The following is a 21283-nucleotide window of genomic DNA, read 5'->3' on the forward strand; positions in this document are numbered from 1 at the left end:
AATGAATATATGTGTGTTTGCGGCGTATTCGAGCAATGTCTTTCGTGTCGGTTCCAGCGAGACTTGAATTCATGTTGTGACACGATGGCGTCCCGATGACCAAGTATCGAAGACTGGACCTGTCTGGTCGCGGCGGGTTTTAAAAATCAATATTGTGCTTCTCATGCTTGTCAGGACTTACAGATATCTGGGAATAGATAGGAGCAGCATTCAGATCAGCAATAAGACATAATCTTTACAGGTAAGCCCATCTGTGGATTAATGCATACTGCATCTATTAAGCATGTCGTTAGATGGAAAAGTATAGAAAAGCTGCGTAACATAAAATACTAATTTCTCTTCAATACATTCTCCTGCACCAACGTTTGACGTTTCTTGTTTCCCAAGCTTTACATTTGTCCCACTCGCAAGTCAAAGTCTTCCTCATCCAAGCCAGCTCTCGAATATGCATTTTCTCTGGTAAGTCATTGAGTTTGGGCGCAGATCTTTTGGCACTTTTTACTTAAAGCATCATTAGTCTCCATGGAAGAGGTACCAACGCGAAAGTAGGTGTATCCTCCCTTTCTTCAATATATGAGACTGACATAGCATTCTAGCTATTCGAGATGCAGACAGGTAACTCCACTCCTGCATTCTTTCTTTGTCTTCACTTTCAAAATCTTTGCTTGACACTAATTCCGTTGACAGCTGCAATTCGATATGAGCTTGGGGATCGACATACGTTTGATTTTGTTGAGGGTAACATGCCTTACGATATCGATCCTAGTAAGTTTTGCTTCACGTATCAAATCTTAAGGAGACCTCTTGCAGAATCTAACCAATCTCTATCTCAGACGTTAAGAGCATGCTAGCTGGGGACGAAAAGACCTGGGCTTACTTCCAAGAGGACGAACCTAAGACAGCTCTCAAAGCTATCAATGATCTCGATGCTTTTGTCGAGGCACAGGGGCCTTACGATGGTGTGATTAGTTTCAGTCAAGCCTGCGGGCTTGTAGCCACATGGATCATTCATCGTATGAGGCAGGGCAAGCTCAGCGTTCGATGCGCAATTTTTCTGTCGGCGGGCTCACCCGCAGTCGACTTCGACTCCCTCAAAGAGGGAAATGTCGTTGTCCTCCCGCAGCAAAAGATGGGGGGCATTATCGACATCCCCACGGCGCATGTGTGGGGGCTTGCTGACCCGTATGCAGAGGTGGCACATGGATTAAGCATGCTCTGCAGATCAGATGTGAAGTCGGAGTTTATCCATGAAGGCGGCCATGAGGTTCCCGGCGCAGGATCCAAAGAGGATGTTACTAGCATTGTCAATATTGTTCGCCGCACCACTCTCTTGGCTCAGGCTTGAGGGGTATCTTTTGTCAGAACGGTGGAATAGATAAGCGATTGTCATGTTACCTAGTCTTGATTGGATAGACGAATGCAAGCGACTTTATCACGGATTCCAGCTCTAAAGAATATTGACTTTTCATTGACTCTTAATGCGATATTCATAAGGAGAGATAAAGCGGGATTGAGGCACGGCCCTTTCCGTACATCCTAAGAGACCGTGCGTTGTACACCCACTGTGCTTACATTAGGTTACATTAACTTTGGGGTGGGGTTGATAGGTAACCTTGGGTCGGTTGTGTAACCCACCATGTTGAAATACAGCCGCTTCTAGATTTCGAGTGGTTTACCATTGCACAACAATCTGTGGTATTGCGCATGACTGCATTGCTGATGCACATGGGACGATTGTGATTTCTCTTGGAGTCATTCTGATAAGGACATATGGCATGTATTTTCCAGCCCATTCTTCATGATCAACCACACGAAAGCCCGTATCCGGAAATGCTGACCACATCCCGAAAACGCCCTTTAGATCACACCACTACCTGAGTTCCGTTGAGGCCAGTCAGTTACATGCGAAGCAAGTAATACAAGCCTCCAACATCTATCTCTTCATTACATGATGGGATACAAATCTGTCGCAATTGGTGAGTTCGGTGGGTGACTTACCAAATTGGAATGTTGTCCCATTTTCTGGCCGCAACTTCACATACTTTCATGGTGTCACCCAACGATAAGAGAGGCTGCTTATGGCAAGTCTCATGGAATGGCGTTATATTCATAATCTTGTAATTTGTAGGTAATCTTTACATATTCAAGACGTGAGACACAGCTGGATATGGTATATCTATAGTCTGTGGAAATACCTCGAACTCGTAAATACAGCCAATAATATCTGCTTGTTGATTAGTATTTATGTTGTTGAGGATTATAAAATCAACCAAAAGCATGTCTGTTGTATCAACCAAGTTAGGTCGTAGTGGAGCAGATCAAACGCGAGTATATAGAGCTCTATCGACACTGCAAAACAAAAGACGAAAACTTCTTCCCATCACATATCTAGACTACATATTTGCAACAACTTTGGCTCTTGATTTGCATTATTCCTTCAGTATTTCATTTATACGTTCTATGGGCTTGAGATAGCTTAAGGGAACAGAATGGGATCAATAGCTCAGCATGAAGACGAACCAATGCGGCTCAACGCTGCCGCTCTACCTCCACTGGCAATTATTGGGCTTTCTTTCAAGTTCCCCCAAGAGGCTGTGACAGCAAGAGCTTTCTGGAAGATGCTCATTGAAAAGAGATGTGCCTCGACAGACATCCCACCAGATCGTTGGGGACTCGATGTTCACTACCATCCAGACAACACAAAGAATGAAACTTTGTCTGCGCGGGGTGGACATTATATGACAGGTGACCTTGCTGCTTTCGACGCTCCCTTTTTCTCACTTGGCGCTGCTGAGGCTGAGGCCATGGATCCTTCTCAACGAATTAGTCTTGAAACTGCTTTTAGAGCCATAGAAAATGCCGGTATACCGATCGAAAAGATTGCTGGCACCAAGACATGTGTATTTTCTGGCTCGTTCTCCAGAGATTATGCTACTATCTTGGACCATGACCCCGATGTTCAAGTAAAGTATCGCGCAACCGGAACGGCCACGAACATGCTTGCCAATAGACTGAGTTGGTTCTTCGACTTGACCGGACCAAGTGTCAATGTCGACACAGCATGTTCCAGCAGCTTAGTAGCCTTGGACCTGGTCTGCCAGTCAATCTGGTGTGGAGACTCCACAATGGTGAGTAACACATCCTGAGGAGTGTCTGCTATCCAGTAAGCTGTTACTGACAACGGCTCTGCCATCAGGGGCTAGCATGCGGAAGTAACGCGATGTTCACTCCAGATCTGGGAATGGCTCTGGACAATCTCGGAATGCTTGGTGCAGATAGCAGGTGTTATAGTTTTGACCATCGAGCAAACGGGTACGTACTTCTCGAGATACAATTCATTTCGCTCTAGGGTCTCGCTAAGCCCCTGGACCCCTTTACCTGTGATACCGGACCTGTATGGTTGAAACCACTTTGAAAAAGCGCATCCCAACTAACAAATATTCTTTAACAGTTATGCACGAGGAGAAGGTTTCGGCGTCCTCGTAGTGAAACCTCTCGATACAGCTCTTCGTGATGGTGACACGATCCGAGCCGTCATACGATCCTCCGGCTCGAACCAAGACGGCAAAACTCCGGGCGTCACCCAGCCGAGCCGAGAGGCCCAAGCGCAATTGATTGTAGACACATACGCCAAGGCCAGCCTTGATTTGGGGCTCACTAGATACTTTGAGGCTCATGGCACTGGTGAGTCGAAACGACCAGCTTCTGTTTGGGTTGCATGGAATGTTGATTGACAATTGCTTAACCTTCTAGGAACCCCAATCGGTGATCCGATCGAAGCGGGTGCCATAGGAGCTGCCTTCAGGGCGTACCGCTCTCCTCAAGAACCATTATATGTGTAAGTTCTTTTTCAGTCGGCGAGTCAATCGCGCACCGAAGTTTAGGACTCTGTACTGATCCCGTGACAAATGTAGCGGCTCAGTAAAGTCCAATATCGGCCATCTTGAGGGTGCAAGTGGAGTTGCTGGCGTGATTAAAGCAATTCTTGCCCTCGAAGCAGGTGTCATTCCTCCAAACAGTAATTTTGAGAAGCTGAATCCGAAGATCGACGCAGACTTTTGGAACATAAAGGTACGTAGTGAGCATGGACTTCCAGGAATCTCGTAGAATAATCTGAACTTGTTGCCACTAACACTTTTGACCATCTTGCAGATTGCTCAAGATGCGATTCCATGGCCTACGAACGGCCTCCGAAGAGCATCCATTCAGTCTTTTGGCTTCGGCGGATCCAACAGTCATGTCATTCTTGATGATGCCTACAATTTCTTGCGCATGTATGGTTTGCAGGGTCATCACAATACCCTTCCCGCCCCGCCTGAGCCGTCTAGAGATCTGGGCGAGGTCATTCCCTCCAGCGGCCTTTCCATTGCGCACTCCTTGACCAATGGCGATTCTATCGGCAATGTCATGAATGAGTCCACGTTTCCTAGACTTCTCGTTTGGTCTACCATGGACGAGAGTGGCGTGGCGCGTCTCAAACCCGTTTGGAAGGATTACTGCTTTAATTTAAGGCTTCAAGATTACCAGATATTCGACTATGTCCGTGGTCTAGCTCATACACTCGCCACAAGACGGAGCCAATTTCCATGGAGGACATTTGTCGTTGCTTCGGATCCTGATAATTTGTCTAGCCTGGCCGACCAGATGATTCCGGCCACTCGCGCTCAGACAGCACCTAAGCTTGCCTTTGTCTTTTCAGGGGTAAGAATGTCCCTTGATAAGTGTTACCACGTGCAGTGATACTAATATTTCAAAATCAATAGCAAGGCGCTCAGTGGCACGGCATGGGCAGAGAGCTTCTGAGCCGATATCCTATCTATAAGAACAGTCTGGTTGATGCTGGTATATATCTGATGGGACTTGGATGTCCCTGGGACCCTGTCGGTACGTGTGACAATATTCGTTTCGTTTCGCTGATCTCTGAACGAGTCACTGACATTATTCAGAGGAGTTATCAAAGGACAAGGATCATTCAAAGATCAATGATCCATTTTACAGCCAGGCTCTCTGTACTATTCTACAAATTGCCCTGGTTGATGTTATGGACAGCTTTGGTGTCCATCCTTCTGCTGTCGTTGGGCATTCATCCGGAGAAATTGCTGCTGCGTAAGTGAAGTGATCGAGCCTTTCCTGTCTTGGAGTCAATTTCGAGTACAATATTTCGCTTCTCTACTGCTGAATACTTTGGCTGACCGCCCCTTTTTCTAGGTACTGTACTGGTGCAATTTCAAGGCAAGCTGCTTGGAAAATTGCGTATTTCCGGGGCAAGCTGGCCGCTAAGCTTGTTCAAACGAGCCAGACCCAAGGTGCCATGATGGCAGTAGGCCTTTCGTCTTCAGAAGCCGAAAAATATCTGAAGAAAGTTTCTGATGAATTGGGAGAAACTCGCCTCGTGGTCGCCTGCGTCAACAGCCCCAGAAATGTGACCGTTTCGGGTGATTCCGCACACATCAAACGCCTACAGAGTGCCCTTGAAACCAGTGAGATCTTTGCACGAGCGCTGAAAGTTACCGTCGCCTACCACTCATTCCAAATGCAAGAGATGGCAGAGGAGTATCTCCATGAACTTGGTAGCCTAGACAAGCCATACAGTGTTTTGATGAAGAACGCTCCTGTAATGGTCTCATCTGTCACGGGAAATTGGGTTTCGCCAGAGGAGTTGTCCAACCCTAAGTACTGGGTCAGCAATCTAGTTTCTCCTGTCCTTTTCTCGCAAGCGCTTACAACGCTGTGCTCCTTCACTTCAGCATCAACGAGCTCTTCGGGCAACACAACAATCATGAAGCTTGATGGTAGCCACCGTCACCAGGTGTCCATCAGCGATCTGGTCGAGGTCGGGCCCCACTCCGCTCTTCAAGGCCCCATCAGAGAAATCCTGTCGAACATAAATAGGAGCCAAGGGATCAACTACATGTCGATGTTAATTCGCAACAAATCAGCAGTTCATAGCACTCTCGAGGTTCTCGGACGCCTGTACTGCCTAGGTTATTCTCTTGACTTAGAGCGTGTTAACGGAGAAATTGTTTGGACTGGAAAAAAGAGAACAGCGGCGAAACTCGCAAAGTCACTTACAACACTTCCTGAGTATCCATTCAATCACGCAAAGTCCTACTGGGCTGAGGGTAGGCTGAGTAAGAACTATCGCTTCCGACGCTGCGTAAGGCACGATTTGGTGGGTGCTCAGTCTACAGATTGGAACCCGTTGGAGGCGAAATGGCGCAATATCATCAAGCTCTCAGACATTCCTTGGGTCGAGGATCACAAGATAAACAACACGATTCTGTATCCGGCCGCAGGTATGCTCGTCATGGCAATTGAGGCATCGAAGCAGCTCGCCGACCCCTCCAAAGAGCTGGCAGGTTTTCTTTTCAAAAATGTTTCTTTCCATTCTGCACTCAACATTCCCAGCACCTCTGCCGGCGTCGAAGTTAACCTATGTATGCATCCTCGAAAGGACCAGGATGAGAAAGACGAAGGATGGTACAAGTACGTGATCCCCGAGCCCTTTGCACAATATTCCGCCCGTCTTTTCCCCTTACCTAGTACACCAATCTGACTTCTTGGTGAATAGCTTTCGTGTTTACACATACAACAATGAGCTCAATGACTGGCACGAGAACTGTAACGGGTCAATCCAGATCGTATATGAAGTAGCCGAGAATGATGTTGACAAAGGTCGAGAGCAACAAGCGTGGGCTTCCTCGTGTCGGGCCAGATACATGGACGGTGTTCAGTCGTGTACAAGCGAAGTGGGGACCGAACTCTTGTATAACCGACTAGCAGAAAGTGGCTACGGCTATGGCCCCACCTTCCGACTCATCAAGGGACTTCATCATAATGGCGCCGATACCACGGTGGCTGATGTTGAAGTGTATCGTTGGTCTGGATACTACGATGGAAACGACCCCGAACAGCCGCACGTTATCCACCCCACCACACTTGATTGTGTCTTGCAGGGAATATTGACGACGCATACCAAGGGTGGTACAGAGAAGATTCCAACCGCCATACCGACTCATGTTACAAAGCTCTGGATTTCCAGAAAGGGACTCAGCCATACAGATGCGAGTCTCGTCAAAGTTTTTGCCACGGGGCGAAGGGTCGGTATGCGAGAGACTGAATCGAACCTTATCGCCCTTGATGCAACAGAGACCGAAGTGTTGATCGATGCAGAGTGTTTCAAGGCCACAGATATTGGCTCAGATGTAACCCAAGATGAAGACTCGGCGCAGACCGTAACACCAAATCTTTGTCATACTGTGGATTGGAAAGCAGATCTGGACTTGCTCTCGCCTCAAGAGCTAGAAGCCTTTTGTGATTTCTCGGTGTCCGATACTGCTGAGCCATTGGACTTCTTCACTGAGGTCGACTTTTTGCTGACCGCTTATATCAGACGTGCTGTGAAGGCACTTAAGGGTGCAGATGTCACGGAATGGAAGCCACACACCCAATTATATTATGGCTGGATGAAGTACCGCACTCAACTGCTTGAACATCAAGACTCCCCTTTCAACTCGCCCGAGTGGCGAGCCCGCCTAGATGATGAGGACTACATCAGTCGCCTTGCTAAAAGAGTTGCCGCGACCAATAAACAGGGACTGTTCTACACAACCGTTGGTGCCCATCACATCAAACTTCTCACGGGAGAAGAGGACGCCTTAAGCCTGTTGTTCAATGGCGATCTAGTCAAGGATCACTACTACGAGATCGAAGAAACATCTCCAGCCATGGCGAGACTCGGCGCACTGCTTGATGCCATGGTCCACAAGAATCCGGGCGCTAAGTTTCTTGAAATAGGCGCAGGTACTGGCGCCATGACACATCAGCTGATGAAGACGTTGACTCACCATGGGGACGGCGAAGCTTGTTCAGCGCCTCGGTACGCTCAATACGACTACACGGACCTTTCCCCCTTTTTCTTTGGTGATGCCCAAGCAAAGTATGGTTCCAACTCCAGAATGCAGTTCAAAACACTCAATAGTACGTCCAAATCACTCTCGTTGTCAAGAACTTTCGGGAGCCGAATTCTCAAGATATTCTTTTGGGAGTTCGAGTGCGCTTTTTCATATATTGAATCTATACTGACTTTTCAATAGTCGAATCCGATCCTGATGAACAAGGGTTCGAGTCCGGGACCTACGATGGCATCTTTGCAGCGGCGGTATTACATGCTACAAAGGACTTGTCTATGACCTTGGAAAACTGCCGGAAACTGTTGAAACCAGGAGGCAAAATCATGCTCTTCGAGCCTACGATGGCATCAGATGGTCTAAGAACAAACTTCGCTTTTGGACTCCTAGAAGGCTGGTGGCTTAGCACAGAGTCCTACCGCAAATGGAGCCCATGTCTGAGTGAAGAAAAGTGGGATGTGCTCTTCAAGCAGACTGGGTTCTCTGGGAACGACTGTCTCTTCTACGACTACAAAGTAAAGCCTTGCCATGAGTTCAGCGTTTTGGTAGCGACTGCAGTCGAACAGCCTTCGTCAGTCCCACCGTCTCTGGACAGCAGTACAGAAGATACAGAGATTGTTGTTATCCACGGGTCTGATCAAGGTTCGAAACAGCTTGCTCAAACCCTCCAGAATCGTCTCGAGAGCTCTAAGACGGCGTACTCCCAAGGCACAGTTCGCATTCGAGTCTCATCAGTCCAGGATGCTTTGAGTCCAGATTTTCGAGGCGAATCGCTCTTCATCTTTTTACTAGAGCTCGGACAGCCGGTTTGGTATGGCATCAATCTGGATCTCTTCAAGTCTCTTCAAGAGCTCTTGACATCCAATCCCACGACAAAATCTGTGTGGATCTCTTCTGATTCTGGTTATGGGGATGAAGGTAACGCTTTATCGGCACCTCCGTCTTATCGACTCATCGACGGGCTTTCGCGGGTGCTCAACTCTGAAGTCGACGGCCCAACACTTACTTATCTCACTCTTGACTGCGCAAGTGGAACTCTGAGTGACAAGCAAATCCATCACATAGTTCAAGTTACACAACGACTCCTGAAATCTGCTTCTTCTGATGAGGTGGTCGATACGGAGTACCTTGAACGCAATAATATGTTGCAAATACCCCGTTTGATCGAGACTACGGTGCTCAACGAAGAAATCTACAAACGAGTAGTACCACATCAGACAGTTCAGCGGAAATGGAACGAGACTGACGGTGTGCCACTTCGATTGATTGTTGGCTCTCCGGGTCTTCTGAACACCTTGCAGTTTGTCGAGGACAAAGAGCGGAATGTTAAGCCCTTGTTGCCGGACGAGGTTGAGATTGAGGTCAAGAGTGTCGGTCTCAACTTTCGCGATCTGTTGATTGCTCTTGGCCGCCTTCAACAACCAACGGTTGGCTGCGAATGCGCCGGTATCATCACACGACTTGGTTCAGCGGTCCCAGCTGAAGCTTTTCGCGTTGGTGATCGAGTCGCCAGCTTCCCTTACGATACATATAAGTCCTTTGTTCGTATGAATTGGCCTGCCGTCGCCCACGTTCCTGATGGAATTCCCTTTTCGGTCGCTGCTGCTGTGCCTGTAAACTACGCAACAGCCTGGATGGCGTTTAGAGATCTCGCTAGGCTTCAACCAGGGGAAACCGTGCTAATTCACTCTGCTGCTGGAGGCACTGGTCAAGCAGCTATTCAAGTTGCGCAATATCTAGGTACGTTTGTTGGACATTTCGGTCCAGATTCTAGCTATGAACTCATTGCTGATAAACACGCGCGCAGGTGCTACCGTCCTGGTAACTGTGGGTATTGAGACCAAGAAAGAATTCTTGATGAAGACATACAACATTCCAGCGGATCACATCTTCTCCAGTCGAGATCCGACTTCATTCGCCCGTGGTGTGAAGCGTGCCACGATGGGAAAAGGTGTCGACGTTGTCTTCAATTCACTATCTGGTGAAGGGCTCGTGGCATCCTGGGAGTGCATCGCCCCCTATGGCAGATTCGTCGAGATTGGCAAGAAAGATATCCTAGCCCGAAACCAGCTCCCCATGGCACAATTCGAGAAGAATGTTACATTCAGCGCGCTGGATATCAGCACTTTTCCTCGGGATCGCCCTCATGTCGGCCGAAAAGCCCTCGAGGATGTATATGCACTCATTGTGGAGGGAACACTGTCACCAGCTCAGCCACTTCAAGTCTATGGCGTTTCGGAGATCGAAAAAGCTTTCCGTACAATGCAGAGCGGAAAGACCTTTGGAAAGATTGTTGTGGAGATGAGGCCCGATGATATCGTGCAAGCTACTATTGACACAAAGCCAAGTTTCAACCTAGACGCCGATGCAACTTATCTTATTGCTGGAGGTCTCGGCGGTATTGGTCGTAGCATCGCGGCTTGGCTGGTTGAACGTGGTGCCAGGAACCTCATTCTCCTCTCCCGATCTGGACTCAAAAATCCACACGCTGAGAAACTCATCGAGGACTTAGGTGTTAAAGGGGCCAAGGTCGCTGTACCAGCATGCGATATATGCGATATCACGGCGCTCGAAACGGTAATTGCCTCTTGTTTGAGAGACGGGCTGCCTCCGGTCAAGGGCTGCATTCAGGCGTCAATGGTTCTTCGTGATGCTGCCTTTGCGGGCATGACACACGAAGCTTGGCAAGCAGCGACAGCACCAAAGGTTCAGGGTTCGTGGAACCTACATAAACTTCTGCCTGTCGATATGCAATTTTTCATCACACTCTCATCCATAACTGGAGTGGTGGGTTCACGAGGTCAAGCCAACTATGCTGCCGGAAACACCTACCAGGATGCTTTGGTCCACCATCGTGTATCCCTCGGCCAGCGTGCAGCAGCAATCGACTTAGGTCCTCTCTTTGCAATGGGCGTAATGACAGAAGACATGGACATGCGAAAACGGTGGGAAGCGATGGTCGATGCTCCCGTGACTGAAGCTGATCTATATGCTCTGCTTGACTACTATTGCAACCCGGCATATGATGAGGGCCGCGATTCTCCAAAGACAGCGCCACTACGTTGTCAAGCTGTTGTGGGCCTGGCACGCTGGCTCAGCGACAAGACAGAGCTCTATTTCAAGAAGCCGATGTCTCGAGGCTTGACCATAGGCAATAATATGTCGGCAGTAAGCAGAGGATTGGATGGGGGCGCAGACCAACGTGTGGATTTCAAGAGCGTTTTTGAGAGCGCGGCATCGCTGAACGAGGCAGGACAGGCCGTCACCAAGGCATTGGCGCGCAAGTTAGCCTCGACATTGTCATTGACGATAGAGGAGCTCGATACAACAACTCCTATGCACAGCTATGGAGTTGACTCTCTGGTAGCAGTCGAGCTTCGCAATTGGTTTGCCAAAGAGGTTCATGCCGATATCGCCATTTTTGATATTCTGGGAGGAGCTACCATTGCTACTGCTGGCGCCTTAGCTGCAGCAAAGAGTAAATATCACAAGGCTGAATGGACAACATGAGGGTTCTAGATGTCTATCACAATTGTCAGAGCTGCGTTCGCTGTAGCTATAATATGTTTAGACCTATTCCTGTTAACTAAAGACAAATGAAAGTCATCAGAACTATTGTCCAGAATTATTTTGGATCCAATCTATCTTGTTTGGTGATGTCGAAACTTGGAAAGAAGGAGTGGTAGTTCGGATTGGTATGAGAGGCGAGGCGCATTTGCTGCACCGACTGAGGCACAGCCACCACCACTTTGTAGAATCACGACACTGGCGCCCCAACTTTCATTTTCCCAGGCTCAGGCTGTTGAACTTGAACACAGAATTTCGGACTTCGGGTGACTGAGTTTAAATCTGTCAACCCGCTACTCTTTTCGTGCTTTCCCCACCAGGTTGCCCTTCCAAACACTATTCAACAACCGATAACAACCTCAATCCCTATAACAGCCTGGCCATGGCTGAAACACTGCACTCGACCCGCAACCGAATTTTGAGCGATTCTGCGGATCTGGGTCATATTCCATCAAAACATTACCCCTCAGCAGGCGAACCTGAGCGCTCGAACTTATCATCCAGCATCCAATATGAAGGCAAACATAGTAACGAACAGTACGCAAGATCTAGTATCGCAAACAAAAAGCTTCCAGAAGATGAACAGGATATGGACGTCTCATTCGATCTATCAAAGTTTCTGGGGCCTGAGCCTGGTGCAATGCTTTATCGCTCGCCTGGTAAGAATAGATAGCCTCTGAATACTATCTCGTGCATACAAGTTTGTGTGCTAACGCAGATTTACTTTCTATATTGGAAGCCAGTCACAATGAGATGGGCCTATCTAGCCTTGTTAATCTCTATTTCTCTCACTCTTGCCGTCCTACAAGAGTTCCTATTCCAACGCTCATGGAAGAATGGAGGATTAATAGTTTTCAAATTTGTTCAAAATGTTTCTGTTAACCAAGTAAGTATGCACACATTCTCGTCTGGACATAAAATTTTTGACATATTGCTTAGTATTTCCTCTGGCGGTATGCGCCGACGCTCGTTCTTGTCGTATTCGGGTTGATGGTGGAAGCGACTGACTATGAGGTGAGCCATAAAATACCCTCTCTTGGCTACGTGCTCACAACTTCAAGATGAAGCGCCTTCAACCTTACTACTGCATGACAAGGCAAGAAGGGGCGTCGGCCGATGAATCAATGCTTGTAGAACCTTTCAGCCTCTGGACGTACTTGACGAATCCACGCCTCATTGGGCTCCGGATATTTGTCTCAAGAACAATGACATTACTTGCCACGCTTGCTGTTCCGACTCTCCAAAGCGCTTCTCTGAGTCTGATTCAGGACGAACAGTTCAAACAACATGTCGTTGTGAATTATGTCTGGTCCAGATTGCTCTCAGCTGCTCTGTGTCTCATTGCCGTATTGGTTTTCACAATACTATTTCGCAACTCGAGAGACCGTTCTGGACTTCTTGCACCTCCACGTGGCATTGCTACAACAGGTAAAATGATTAACAGAGGCCAGATGTTAATGATTTGCAAGGACTTGGAACTCGCGCATCCAGATACCATCCGCAAAACCTTTCGGCAAAATAGATACTACCTCAGACACTCGTCCATACATCGTGAGAAGATTAAAAATTCCGTGGCATACGTAGGCCCTCAACATAGTGGGGAAAATCCTCACCCATTCATGCTCAGATGGGAACCACTCTCGGTTTTTGTAGCCTATCTTGTGATAGTGCTGGTGATTTTCACAATTGTGATCTTCACTCAGGCAAATAATGCTCTACAAGTTGTCCCGTGGTTGCTTACTGCCCTTGCTGTTGTCATCAAACTTGTCTGGTCCATGATTGATGAGCAGGTCCGATTAGTGGAGCCATATTACATCTTAAGTGCTAGACACGCAAAGGCACAGGTTCTCCTCCTTGATTACACAGGAACCACAACGATCGAGATGCCCTTTAAAGCGCTATCCGACCGTAGATTCCTCCTGCTTGGCATCAGTATCAACAGCTTACTTGTGGAGGTCCTTACTGTGTGCATGTCGTCCTTTAAGGTAAAAGGGACAAATTTCGAGCACCACAACGTCGACGCAATAAGCAATCCTCCAACCAGCGAAGAAACCTTCAATTCTTTCTGGATTTCGTTCATTCTGGCTATTGTAATATTGAATTCTCTGTCTGTATTCTGCAGTATCGTCTGGCTGAACAGACGTCGCCGATTTTTGTCGCAGCTACCTGGGACATTGGCTACCTCTCTCATTCTGATTTATCAGAATAAATTCTTGTTTGATTTGGTGGGGACGGAGAGATTGAATATGGAAGAGATGGAACACAGACTCGTCACTAGTGGAAAGAAGTTTGGACTTGGGTGGTTCAGGGGACGTGACGGTGAATTACATTTTGGCATTGATGAAGAAGAATTGTCTGCGTCGGCGAAATCACTAAGCCGTCCAGTGGTCGACTCAGCGTCATCTGCTGGATGACTCCACCAACATGTTTTGTACTGCCCCTTGACAGATCCAGGACCTGCTCACCTGCGATCTTACGGTGGCTGTGCTCTGGAAAACGGTTGAATTTGCATATCATCAAAGTTTCTTGTGAACCGTTAAACTGGTTGCTGACCAAGTAGGAAGTTTAGAGTACGACAAGGACAAATTTACAACCACGCTAATAATAGATGGAGGTGATGTGTATTCGTTGTTCACAAACTGGTCTCCTCTTGTGAATCAATCAAGTTGAAAAGAAGAATTTGAAAGTCAAGCATTGGGGGCATACTCTATGCCGAGGCTTGAATCGTTTGATGACTATTTACCATCCCGCCTCAAGCGCTCATCTCCAAGATCTCGAGTACTTGCTCCTTTGTTGTAATAGGTACCGCATTCGTAATTAAGAATGGGTCCCTCAAACTAGCCTCCGCCAACCTCTCAAGATCCTTCCTCTCCACAACCCCCACCTCACTCAGCCTTCTCTTCAATCCCAACTCTCTAATCACAACATCAAGCAACTGATCAACTCTTGCGTTCTCCTCATTCAGACCTTCCCTCTCATATCTCTTTCTCGCTTCACCAACACTCCATAATGCATCTCTCATCAGTTGCTGCCTTGATAAAATCTCTTTCCCACCATGAATAGCGTTGAATCGACATGCTGCGGGTAAGAGGATGCAAGATGTCTCACCATGGCCAACATGGAACATAGGACCTAGCATATGTCCAATACCATGACTAGCTCCACAAGCCACCTTTCTGTGCAGGAAGATCATTGCCCACATGACTCCAATCTGACACTCTTCTCTTGCCTTAATTTCTTGTGCCTTTCCATCCTCCATGCCAAAATTGGCCTTTGCATTTAGAAGCCCAGGGATCAAACATTTGAGACTTTTCGTGACAAACTCGTCCACTTCTGGGGTGGATTTGAGAGAAGCCAAAGTTTCGATACAATGATCAACAGCTCGCATACCAGACTGCAACCATACGTCTAGCGGTGTGCTACAAGCTAGTTCTCCGGAAAGAATAATGACATCTGGTGACGCGATAGGAGGACAAAACTGCACTTTTTCGCCAGTCAAATGATCAGTTACACCAGCGTAGGTAGAATACTCTCCTCCCGAGAGGGTGGTTGGAATACAAATTATCGGGACAGTTGGAGCATGAGCATTGATATTGTTATCAGTAGAGAAGTTGCTGCTCTTGCCTCCAAGATGAGGTAACTTCACAAGTTCTACTTGCGTCTTGACATTGTTGGCCAGTGCCTGGAAAGGTCAATGATGGGTCTAGAACAGAAGTAAGGGAGACGGACGAAAGTAATGACTTTTGCAGCATCAGAAAGACTGCCTCCACCAAGGGTGACTATGCAGTCTGCGTTTACGGTTCTACATTCTTCCACGATCTCCAGGACTTCCGACATGAGAGTGTGAGGGGTCATTCCGACACGGGTCTTTGCGAGGCTGGCACCAAGTGCCTTTTGGAGATCTGACGTAAAGCTTGTATTCTTAGTCAGAGACTTCCCCGCAATGAGGTAGACCCTTGATGCTTTGAGTTTTTGAACATGCTTTGCACAGGACTCTGTGAATGGAATTCCATAGCTGACAAGAGGGGTGGCTTTGTCTGGAAATGCTTGGCGGATTGTTTCTTGTGACATTATGTAAATGAAATGGAGACGCGAACTTGAGGCAAGGTCTTTTTTGTGAGAAATAATCCCTAATCGACTCTTAAGGAGGTGTGAACAAGGTTGAGGAAACCATGAAGCGGAGCGGATACGCTGCGAGCGAAGCAGAAAGTAGACAAGCCTAAAGTTCGCATTGTTGACCAATCCGAATTGAAACCCTTCCCGGTCAGATCTGTCAGATTAATCGACCTAGTTCGGAGCGAGGACGCCCACCAAACAAAAAGAGCACCGGTATCAAGAACCATCTGCCTCTTTCAAGGTTCCAACATTGACAATTTGAGCTTCGACTTCGGCGGGTTTTCGCGCTGAGCCTCATGCACGAGGATGACAACCAACTTTGCCTCGCTGAATCCTAAACTTTAATCAAATCTTCAATGCCTCGATACTGAAGACTGCGTCTCCTATCATCTCACATTGACCCATGAGACATCCTAATTAGATAGCCTGAAAGGTCCGATGCATGTGTCATGACGAGATATTCTCCGCATTTTCAGTGTCACCTGTCAAAAAGGATCTTAGCCCCAACATCTGCTGTGCTGAGCCGCCGTTTGACATAAAAACCTTAAACAGTCAACCTGTGCGACGACATCTTCCTCCATCCTTTGCTTTTCAGAAAAAAATACCCGAGGCATCAAATCATTTGGTGTGTGGTTCCAAGGACGAGAATAACAATGATCTGGCGTGAGATGGCGAGTAGTCTGGATGTTCTGCTACCGCAAGCAAATTAGGAGGGTGGTGATTTGGTAATGATCCGCTTCTGGGACATCCCGTGCCAAGAGAAATGAACAGGCTCGGATATTGGGAGGCGCACGTGAAATTTTAAGGTTATTTCTGCGACCTCAGCCACCTTCCCAATTCCGTCTTCCAGGGTTATTATTACCTAGGTACTTTATGCTTGCAATCTGGAGATGCACATCCCAATATTGCTGAGAATGGAATACTCTATTTGATGATTCATTACTTTTGGTTGTATGGTTCGACGCTTTATTCTATTTCATGCCGTCTTCAGCTGAAGATTTCTTTACCCGCTTCTTTCCAGCTCTGCGACCGTGGGCTTGTGGGCTTCCAGCTGCACATGTGTCCTTTCCTCTATTTCCGCTCCGCCCAATGCAGTCCGATGGCTTTCTTGGCGTTGCCCTCTCGCCTTGGCGGTCCTTTGTCTCCTTATCAGATCATCTCCACCCATTCTTCATCTTCACTTTGACACTTCCACGCCGAGTGTGCCGATAACCCGCCAAGCCTGACCAGAAGATGACGCGGCCTCTGTCAAGGATTGCCAAGCTTTGCTACAAGGGACCCTGGATCGAGAGCGGAGACGCACGAATTAAGCTTGTTACGACGTTATGACGCGAACCCAGACCCACCCAGAATTATTGGACCCTCGGAGAAGGTGGAGCGGAGGAGCCAGGAGTCAAATTCTGTCGATGAAGCTGTCGCTGTCGCGTGGTTACGAGGATTAATCATCTGAGCGATCATCTCGATACATGGCGTACTTCCATGCCCTCTTCAGTCTAAATTCTACGATGCTTTGGGATTCAAGTGAAGCAGATTCTTTAGAGATTAGATTACGGGATGATGGAGATTATTCGAGGAAAATCGAATAGACGAGCGGGCAGCCTGTATTGTAAGTGGTGCGCTGATCAAAAGAGATGATCAAACGCTGTGAAGATTAAGTTTCAACTCGACATCCAAATGTCCTAAGATGACTTGGGACTGGGAGATGGAGAAGAAAGTGAAATATGACCGCTTATCATTTGATGGGTAGATGCGATACCGATACCCATGATATTCTGGAAACATTCTTTGGCCATAAATCCCCACGAGAAATAAAGGGTGCCACAGGACAAAGATCGGGTCATTGCCGTTTCCTCGTTGAAGATTCCATGCTGCAGCTCGGGACCGCAACAGCTCCACAGATCAAATGAATACTCACCACACGAACACTCGAAACAGCTGCAGCAGCAGCGGCCGAAATTTGTATCTTTCGGATGGTTTTTGACATAATGCTCACTCAGCCAGAGCATATACTCAAAGTTGTACTGTTGATCCGGGCTCGAATGATTCATTGGATGCCTCGTCTGTCCAAGTCCCGTTCCGCTGCCTGCATTTGCTTTGCCTCAGCTGGCCCGCCGCATCAGGACAGATATCACGCCGTGGCTGCCGGTTCGAGTTGTGCTCAAGTCCTCAAGCTGAAGCGTAATTTTGAGTTAACCAATGGAATGGCAATTCTGGAAGAGGTTGATCTCACTGAAGATGACTCTTATTTAGACAGTCAAAAGAAGAATAAGCACGGAGCGGAAATAAAAAGCTTATGTCTTGATTCGGTATTCCTCGCGATGAAGCGAACAAGCTCTCAAACGGACACAAACATCTGACCTCAGCCGTTTAGGAATCGCATCCACGTGCATGAATTCCTTATTCTTACCTGGCCGTATCTCGCATTCGCAAAAATACCGCCCACAGATAGGTTGTAGATCGCTTGATATACATCAGCCTCTTTTGCCCATCCTGCGAATAAGCATATACAGTACAAGAATGGCACGATGCACCCGTACAATCTCGGCGCAAACCCTTTACCGAGTGGTGAGAATCACAGGCATGCAAAGAGGCTTTCGTGGCGTCGTATGCCAAGCTTTCCTGGATGTCGCTACTGTTAACTCAAATGCTGATGGTGGGAGACTATTTGGACGGACTGGCAATCCCACGCGGCACGGTGTCGGTGCCCGCGATCGAACTGTCCATCTGTCTCTCGTTATTCGCCACGCTTGAGAGCCTCGACCAGCCTTTGGATGTTCTATGGAGAGACGGTCTGCGAACGCTGCCAGAGCTGATGCTCGATGATGCGAAGACAGGGGCGGCCACGGAGCTGATCGCTTTTTTCGGGAGGAAGATGGGGAACTTGCGATATGGAAGATAAGCAATGACACCGATGCGGATTTAAGGTTCCTCGATGCAGCTGCACGGAGTATCCTGGGATAGGTAGGATAGGGATGGGATGGGATGGGATGACATGATATGACATAAACGGAACGGATGCGACGGATACGCTCCTGCATCTATCTTGCATCCAGTGAGGTGATTGTACGGCGTGAACGAGGCATGCTATGCTATTCCTCATACTTATCGTTGCAACTTGCGAATGAAAGGGGTTACCGTAAGCACAAACGGCAGATACATCTCTAGGCAACGCAATTAAGGTATTTCTCTGCCAAGGCATCCCAAGCCCGTGCCAAGGACCCAAGATCCGTCCAGATAACTCTAATCCTCCAATAATCTACTAAAGGACTTGCTCTCAAGCCTAGCCCCAGATCCAAATGATACCCTGTGGCGTGCCGAGGAACCAGTAATCTTGGGTCGAGGACGAGAGAGCATGCAGAAGTGGGACGATTTGATGAAAGTTGACTTGAAGCCAAGCAAACGCCATGCCGCCACTGGATATCGGGATCCCCAAAAGAAGGTTTTATGGTTCTCTGATTTTATGGTTAATTGCATGAGATTGGGGAACGAGACCGAGCGATCCGCTGGCTGGTTGGCTGCACCGCCTGGAAAGTTGGGAATCGATGAGATGATCAAGATGACATGCCGTCTTGGAACACTTGGGAGAGAAGCAAATTTGGATGGGCGAGAAAACTTGAGTGATCTTCGTTCGTCGTATTCGCATCTAAGTTTCGGCAGAGCGGTTGGCTGGGCTGATCATCGAGCATTTGCCGTCACTAGACAAAGCAGTTGATATGGCGAATGATCTCTCGATGATTACATGCAGAGAGCAGAGCAGGTCAGATCACATCATCTCATCTCAGACTGGAATCACTGGATACACAGTAGTATTTCCCCCGAAAGCTTCTTCTCTCTCTTCTTCCCTCGGCCGAAACAAGAGTCTTGCTTTACGAACGAAACATCTCGACGACCGGGTGGTGATTGGCTCGGTCGGAACGAGACCAAAGGTGGTCGTGGCTGCTGCTCGCTGCATGGGCTGCATGGCTCTCGGCTGCTCCAAGCGGGCAAGGGCTGGCGATCTGCGCTGAGTTAAAAATCATGCTTAAAACTTTGACACAGCAGAAGGGGAGCTCGCTTATGCGCCAAGGCCGCCACTGAAAACGCCACCGCGACGCCAACCAGGGTGCGGTGGGGCAGGAGTGCGTGGCTCTCTAGTCCAGTCTGCGTTGGGAATGTGTTGCGTGCGTGCAGTCTGAGTGAGTTATCTGGTGCGCGCTTTTGAGCAAATGAGTGATGATGAGGGTGAAAAGGTGGTGAGTAAGTTAGTGAGTGAGAAGAAAGTGCGTCGTCTTGTTTTTTTGGTTTGAGTTTGGAACAGAGATCGAGATGATGAATGAAAGGGTCAGATGTGCCCATCTGAGAGGAGAACCCGTGAGCTGATGCTGGCCTTCTTTTGATTGCATTTTGATTAAAAGTGATGTGCGACAAGAGGCTCCCGCCAGGACGGCTATTTGACACGGACTGAGAATATTGTACTTGAATCAGCCGCCTTGCGTGATCTGATGGTAGAGTAGGTATTTGAGTTCATGTCAGACAAGAGTTCAAGAGAGACATAAATAAGGTGTCTTGGGACACGGAGATGCTGCTGCTAGTGGTTCACGAGATGCAAACAAGGCGAGTAAGAGGTGGGAGGAACAATGTTTGAGTATCAGAATCTCCGAGAAAAGTCTCACTTCAACTTGGAGACTCGGCAGATTTTCCATCCTAGACAAAACGTGTCAACGAGTGACAAAGCCCAGTATGAGGTGACTAGAAGAAACTACGCATCATTTCCATTTCGAGAAATTTGACTTTGGATCAGCGTCTTCGATACCTCATCCTCGGCTGCACCTACTCGGCGGCAGGGAGTCGGGACCGAGCTAGAGGAGGACACGACACTTGTAACGACTGTCCATGCTTCTATTTCGAAGGAAGATTTGGATAGAATTGAAACAGAGACGAACCTTCTCGGATACAGGTGGAGATGCCAAGCCGAACCAAGGATATACTTTAAATCACTGCGTGGAAATTCTCCTAGTTCAAACCCATCAGATCCGAAGATCCATGGAAAGCCAATACTTAAGCTTCAAAATGAGGTGGAAAATGGTGGACGGGTGGAGAGTGGAGAACTAGTGAGGAAAACATCAGCCCAAAGATCTCGGGTGATTCGTGTACATCACTTTAAAGTATTGCTCTCAAGCTTCGGTGAACGATCCTGAGCCCCACAGGCGTCGTCAGTTTCCTCGACATGCGACGAAACCATTAGCAACTGATGATGATGCCCAAGAGGGCCCTTTGGCCCCGCGAATAAAAATAGACAGACATTCGTATGAGCTTGATGGTGGATGGCTAAGATTTTTAAGTGTCACGAATACTTGTCTCAAACATGTCTTTCGGTGCCGAGCTGACTCATCCGCTGGTACCGTAGTGCTGGGTTCGTAGTCAGATGCTGACGTGCTCAGTCATAGGTTAGTGAGCAATGAGCATTTTGGGGGGCTTGGGGGCGCTGTGCAAAAGGAGTGAGTTGAGTGAAGTGAGGAGGGGTCTTCTACTTGGGGGCGCATCTTCGCATCTCCAGACTGAGCTGACTGCGCCGAGCACTGCATCTGCGAAATGAGCGACCACCGAGGAAGCCGATGAACCATGCTGAATGGCTGGCATACCAAGTGCTTGCTGGGTCTGGATGCTTCTTCAATGCTGAGAAGGCTTGCACGGGAGAACCGTGGAGGGAA

At 48.0% G+C, this 21283-nt stretch overlaps 6 protein-coding genes across 6 annotated transcripts; 3 read left to right on the plus strand and 3 right to left on the minus strand.

The window, feature by feature from the left end:
• Nucleotides 1–76: 76 nt before the first annotated feature.
• Nucleotides 77–1473, plus strand: LY89DRAFT_620399 (uncharacterized protein). Its single transcript, XM_018210913.1, has 6 exons — nucleotides 77–241; nucleotides 294–459; nucleotides 518–545; nucleotides 597–615; nucleotides 688–765; nucleotides 834–1473. The coding sequence occupies exons 2-6, from the start codon at nucleotides 446–448 to the stop codon at nucleotides 1343–1345; spliced, it is 651 nt and encodes a 216-aa protein (XP_018069445.1). The 5' UTR covers nucleotides 77–241; nucleotides 294–445; the 3' UTR covers nucleotides 1346–1473.
• A 905-nt stretch (nucleotides 1474–2378) lies between these two features.
• LY89DRAFT_720487 (reducing type I polyketide synthase) lies at nucleotides 2379–11523 on the plus strand. The gene is made up of 12 exons (XM_018218572.1): nucleotides 2379–3128; nucleotides 3197–3312; nucleotides 3452–3684; nucleotides 3754–3838; nucleotides 3915–4071; nucleotides 4153–4701; nucleotides 4764–4884; nucleotides 4947–5106; nucleotides 5209–6486; nucleotides 6572–7980; nucleotides 8097–9650; nucleotides 9718–11523. The coding sequence occupies exons 1-12, from the start codon at nucleotides 2490–2492 to the stop codon at nucleotides 11418–11420; spliced, it is 8004 nt and encodes a 2667-aa protein (XP_018069446.1). The 5' UTR covers nucleotides 2379–2489; the 3' UTR covers nucleotides 11421–11523.
• A 336-nt stretch (nucleotides 11524–11859) lies between these two features.
• LY89DRAFT_720488 (uncharacterized protein) lies at nucleotides 11860–13925 on the plus strand (the record flags this gene model as incomplete). The annotated part of the gene is made up of 4 exons (XM_018218573.1): nucleotides 11860–12136; nucleotides 12221–12363; nucleotides 12417–12491; nucleotides 12539–13925. 4 exons carry the CDS (start codon nucleotides 11860–11862, stop codon nucleotides 13889–13891), a joined length of 1848 nt encoding a protein of 615 aa, XP_018069447.1. The 3' UTR covers nucleotides 13892–13925.
• A 304-nt stretch (nucleotides 13926–14229) lies between these two features.
• Nucleotides 14230–15548, minus strand: LY89DRAFT_736154 (putative Fe-containing alcohol dehydrogenase; the record flags this gene model as incomplete). The annotated part of the gene is made up of 2 exons (XM_018220088.1): nucleotides 14230–15159; nucleotides 15207–15548. The coding sequence occupies 2 exons, from the start codon at nucleotides 15546–15548 to the stop codon at nucleotides 14230–14232; spliced, it is 1272 nt and encodes a 423-aa protein (XP_018069448.1).
• Nucleotides 15549–18049: 2501 nt separating this feature from the next.
• On the minus strand, nucleotides 18050–18768 carry LY89DRAFT_129289 (uncharacterized protein). Its single transcript, XM_018205228.1, has one exon. It carries the CDS (start codon nucleotides 18629–18631, stop codon nucleotides 18149–18151), a length of 483 nt encoding a protein of 160 aa, XP_018069449.1. The 5' UTR covers nucleotides 18632–18768; the 3' UTR covers nucleotides 18050–18148.
• Nucleotides 18769–19338: 570 nt separating this feature from the next.
• LY89DRAFT_129454 (uncharacterized protein) lies at nucleotides 19339–20152 on the minus strand. The gene is made up of 2 exons (XM_018205229.1): nucleotides 19648–20152; nucleotides 19339–19591 (listed from the first exon to the last, which is right to left on the minus strand). The coding sequence occupies exons 1-2, from the start codon at nucleotides 19926–19928 to the stop codon at nucleotides 19372–19374; spliced, it is 501 nt and encodes a 166-aa protein (XP_018069450.1). The 5' UTR covers nucleotides 19929–20152; the 3' UTR covers nucleotides 19339–19371.
• Nucleotides 20153–21283: the final 1131 nt, after the last annotated feature.

Source organism: Mollisia scopiformis, assembly GCF_001500285.1.
Source record: "Mollisia scopiformis unplaced genomic scaffold LY89scaffold_16, whole genome shotgun sequence".
Classification (NCBI taxonomy): Eukaryota; Fungi; Ascomycota; class Leotiomycetes; order Helotiales; family Mollisiaceae; genus Mollisia; species Mollisia scopiformis.